This window comes from Bufo bufo, chromosome 2, assembly GCF_905171765.1.
Source record: "Bufo bufo chromosome 2, aBufBuf1.1, whole genome shotgun sequence".
NCBI lineage: Eukaryota > Metazoa > Chordata > Amphibia > Anura > Bufonidae > Bufo > Bufo bufo.
In genome coordinates this window covers 47,417,242-47,422,086 of record NC_053390.1, presented here as the reverse complement: position 1 = coordinate 47,422,086, position 4,845 = coordinate 47,417,242, and the positions used below count along the sequence as shown (strand labels likewise).

General features: G+C 45.1%; 1 protein-coding gene across 1 annotated transcript; it reads right to left on the bottom strand.

The window, feature by feature from the left end:
- Positions 1 to 1,428: 1,428 nt before the first annotated feature.
- Positions 1,429 to 4,436, bottom strand: LOC120990700 (splicing factor, arginine/serine-rich 19-like). The gene is made up of 2 exons (XM_040419606.1): positions 3,890 to 4,436; positions 1,429 to 1,504 (listed from the first exon to the last, which is right to left on the bottom strand). Exons 1-2 carry the CDS (start codon positions 4,405 to 4,407, stop codon positions 1,429 to 1,431), a joined length of 594 nt encoding a protein of 197 aa, XP_040275540.1. The 5' UTR covers positions 4,408 to 4,436.
- Positions 4,437 to 4,845: the final 409 nt, after the last annotated feature.

Genomic DNA, 4,845 nt, shown 5'->3' with positions numbered 1-4,845 from the left:
AATGTCCGATAAATGTACCAGATCATTCCTATAAAGGCCAGCAACAGAGCCATCCAGCTCCATATGCCGAAAGGTCCAACCATTCACAGCGGGAAGGAACTTCTCCAAACCCCTGTTTACCCTTTTTTGAATTTTATCAAGAAAGCGAAGTTGTGGTTTTTTCCATTACAAACGGGAAATGATTTCAGAAAAAAACAAAATAACTCCCGGTAATAACGGACTGATATAAGCTAAATCATTTTTTATATCTGCTAATAAATCCAGAGTTTTCGCCTTCCCCAAATCATTTCCCCCTACATGAAAAATAATCACTTGAGGAGGGGGAAGAGACTGTAAGTCGCCTTTAATAATGGGAACTACCTGCTTCCACTTTAACCCTCTAAAACCCATCCAATAAATATAAACAAATGGCAGATCGAAAAACATTTGCTGAGCATAGTTACGCAGACAGGCCCTCTTCTCAGCCCAGAAAATAAAGGAATGCCCGCAAATCCACACATTGATCTGCCCAGAACCTGAAAAAGAAAATAGTTAAAACAAAACTAAATTAGGTCTGATATAAAGTTTATATCTATCAGAACTCCATCTTCCAATTTCTTTAATCAAAGCCTTATCCAATCCCATTCTAGCTGCTTCAGTAGCGGCACCAATCCGAAAAGAATGAGATGAATAAGGCTCAGACTCCAATCCCAGGCTGTACAAACATCTTTTAAAAACCGCATTAAACTGATATTTGGACAAAACTGAACTATCAGCATGAATTAAAAAGGAACCAAGACCAGGGGGCCTAACCTCAAGAAAATTCCTCACCGCCAGGACTGGACAAATATCAGAACCAGCCAACTGACCCAAACTAATGACAGAACCCCTTCCAAACTGATGCGACTTAGACTTCCGTACTGTGATAAAAATGCCAGCGGGCACTAACTGAATATCCGACAACAGCAAAGGAGAAGCTGCCCGAACATTCGGAGACACCAATTCACTAACTCTAAATGCTCCAAAAAAGGCTAAAACAAATGCACACCTAAATAATTTAAACTCGTATCCTGAAGCAGCACACAAACGCAAGGATGACAACAATCTATCTAAAAGATCTATGGAAATCGGACGACGACCATCCGGAAAAACCCTGCCTTTCTTGAAACCCTTCAAAAACTGTCTAACCGCAAAAGAACTATTCACAGGAGGGAAACCAGACAATTTAAAAAAGAAAGATACCCCAGCTAATGTCTTCTGAACTGCAGACCCACCCAAACCCGATCTGACCAAATTACAAATAAAATTCAAGACATGACCAGCCTTACCTTCAAAAACATTAACTCCATTACCTTTACAAAACACTTCCCATTTATTCCATGCTAGCGCATAACTATTCCATGTATTAGGAGCCACGAATGTCGAATCTGTTCGCTTATTAGTGCCAAATCAGACTCCAGAGGTAAGGTGGACACGGGATGCCTTCCTTTGCTGCATTGGGAACCAAGGCGAAGAATTTCTCCCACTGTGCACGAGAGAGAGAGTCCGCTATTACATTAGACTTACTATTAATATATGTAGCCTTAAGCCAAATATTCCTAGACAAGCAACAACGAACCAAAAAACGCAACAGCATTACCACAAATTCGTTATTAGATGACAAGCAATTCACGGCAAATAAAACTCCCTTATTATCAGTATATACCAACACCCTTTTATCTGCTAACTCCTGCCCCCAAATTACTAAAGACACCACTAGTGGGAAAAGTTCTTATAACACTAAATACTTCAAAACTGTATCAACTTTCCAGGATTCATGCCATTTCTCCGCTGACCACTGACCCCGAAAATAAGCCTCATAACCACAAGACCCAGCTGCATCCGTGACTAGGCCTAAAGCCTCAGACTCAACAAAATCCCTCTGCCACAAGCTACATCCGTTAAAATGTACCAGAAACTCCTCCCAAACCCTCAAATCATCTTTCAAAGACTTTGATAACCTAATATGGGCAGATGGAGACTTAAGACCCCTGGTTGCCATGTACAATCTCCTAGAGAATACCCTCCCAATAGGAATTACCTTAGACGCAAAAACAAACAAACCTAATAAACTCTGCAACTCACGTAATGTCGTCTTCTTCACCGCTAACATTTTCCTAATTGACTCCAACAATTTATTCACCTTAGCCATAGGAAGCCTGAATTCCATAGCTACTGAATCAATTGTTATACCCAAAAACTAAATTTCACGACAAGGGAGAACCGTTTTTTCCTCCGCTAACGGAATGCCAAAAAACCGACAAACCTCATAAAAACGATTCAATAAAGCTAAACAGACCTCAGAATCAGGGGGGCCGACAAACAAAAAATCGTCTAGATAATGCAAACAACCACCAACACTAACGGAGTACATAGTAACCCAATGAACAAAAGATGAAAACGACTCAAAATAAGAACACGATAAAGAAAAACCCATAGGCAGACACATATCAAAATAATAATTCCCTTCAAACTGAAAACCCAGTGAATTGAAACCACTCGGGCAAACTGGCAATAAACGAAAGGCAGACTTTATATCAGCCTTAGACAATAAACAACCCCTACCAAAAGAACCTAGCAAACGAACAGCCTCATCAAAAGAACTATAAGACACTGAACAAGACCCCTTATCCAATTCGTCATTGAGCGACAGTTTTTCAGGAAAGGATAGGTAATGAATTAATCTAAATTCATTGGCAGCTTTCTTAGGGACCAAACCCAAGGGGGATAAACGGAAGTCCTGAAAAGGGCCAGCCACTCTCCCTGCATCTATCTCTTTCTGAATTTTCTCCCGTACTATATCCATATTAGAACTAACTGAACTCAAATTTTCCAACCAAACACACCCTGGGCCTTTAAACTGTGGAACGAAAAAACCTTCACTAAAACCCTTGTTAATTAGCTCCGCCTTCTCCTGGTTTGGATCGACTAACAATGCTGGGCCCCTGAAACCCTTTTAAAACAACGAAACATCGGGTGCGGGCCCAAACAAACCGAGCACTCATGCCTATATTTACAGGAATTTAACCATTTACAAGCTGACTCGTTGAAGGCAAAACATAGGCCCTTCCTTAAAACATTCTGACTGGTGTTCTGCTGCCTTGGAAGCCCCTCTGGTCTCTGAGGAAGCATCAAAGACAGCCATAAACCTACATCTTTACTACCCCACTGCAAACCTGGGTGGACAGCGTATTTTTGACAAAATGTTTCGTCATAATGAAACCACGAGAAACCTCCGAAATTACGGTAGGCCTCTAAAATGATATCAATATGCTGAAACAATCCACTGCATAATTGCGGATACTTAGATCCTAAAATCGATGAATAAATACAAAAGGCTTGAAGCCAATTGTTAAAGGACTTTGGGGCCGTCCTTTTCCTGTCCTCCTCCGATTTTTCATCCGCCTTTTTTTCTGACTTAATAATCTCTTTGGAAGAAGGGAGCAATGATAATATATCAATATACTCCCTCCTCCAAATTTTCTCTTTCACCGCATTAGGCAGATGAAAACCCAGTGGAGACAATTCACATGACATTGCCTCTTTTAAACATGACTCCGTCACACCAGCTGCATTGGCCAGCACTGGTCCCCCCGCACCAGAAGCATTCACAGCAACAGATGCAGGACGGTCAGTCCAGGCCGCCGCAGGTGACGAACAGGCAGTGCCAGAACTAGCAGCAACGCCTTGAGCCAGATCAGAAAAGACCCTGGCTAAACCCTGTAAAAAGGAAAAACCTTGGTTATCATTAACATGAAAACAATCAGGCAGAATAACCTGCCTATCATTAATCTCACCAAAACTTGAATCCATGGTGTCTTCAGCAGGCTGCCTAGCTATCTCCTCAGAACCAGGCTGCAAGACCGCCGACCTGGGAGGAGACCGCTGACGCCCAGCCACTTCTTGACTCCTGGACGGGGAGTAGGTGATCCTGGGCCTCTTCTTCCGGCTTGAAGACCGCACGGGAACACCAGCATTCGTGGACCCTCTAGGGAGAGAAGATACAGCTGCAGGGCAGGGAGGAACCACAATGCCTTGACGGGAACTGCTTCTTCTACTGCGGGGCTCCACATCACTGCTCCTCTGCCTGGACTTCCTGAAAGGAGGCAGCACTACCTCACTGGAGCCACCAGGTGGCGCTGGCTCCGGCCCAGGACAAAAGGAGGGCACACTGCTCAGCTGCCTCCGGCTCCTACTGGTTACCAGCTCTTCTCCCATGCTCACGTGACCTCCGCTGCCTTCCTCCTCCTCCACCAGCGCAGCAGGTCCGCTCAATGAAGACACCGGCGCTACTTCAGCCAGACACCTGCGCAGCCATTCCTCGCCGCCACAGGTGAAAGCTCTTTTGTGAATCTGGCTGAGGAGCGCGTCGAGCGGGCCGAACTCCATGCTGCAGCGCCGGTCACTTTGATTGAAGAAGGGGACACGCCGACCGCAGCTTCACACAGCCAAATGCCGCTCCTGACCCGCCGCTCCGGTCGCTTCCTGAAGCACCGCTCCGCCGCTGCCACTGGAAATCTTCAAGGAAGCTTCGGCTCTTTTGCCACTGCCGCCGTCGCCGCAACGATGTCTTCACACACGGGATGCTTCCTTCTTGCTTGAAGATTCCGACAGCCAAGACCCAGGTGAGTGACCGACCTTAAATATTGGTCCGCTTCCCGCCACAGAACCTCCAGGCCAATCCTTGATTTAGGACAGCAACCTTCCTGAGCCAATCACCTGCCGTCCAGTTGCCAGCTTAACCTGAGGAGAAAAACAGGGAGAGAAAAGAGAAAGGGGGGGGGGGGGAGAAAACATGGCCATACTATAACAACGTGTCTCAATGAC

Bases quoted from the DNA above. Each gene is read 5' to 3' on its own strand.
- LOC120990700 (XM_040419606.1), bottom strand. From the start codon at position 4,407: ATGGAGTTCGGCCCGCTCGACGCGCTCCTCAGCCAGATTCACAAAAGA. The intron at 1,505-3,889 runs GTCGGCGGTCTT...TCTCGTGCACAG, and splicing joins CGTCAGCGGTCTCCTCCCAG to TGGGAGAAATTCTTCGCCTT.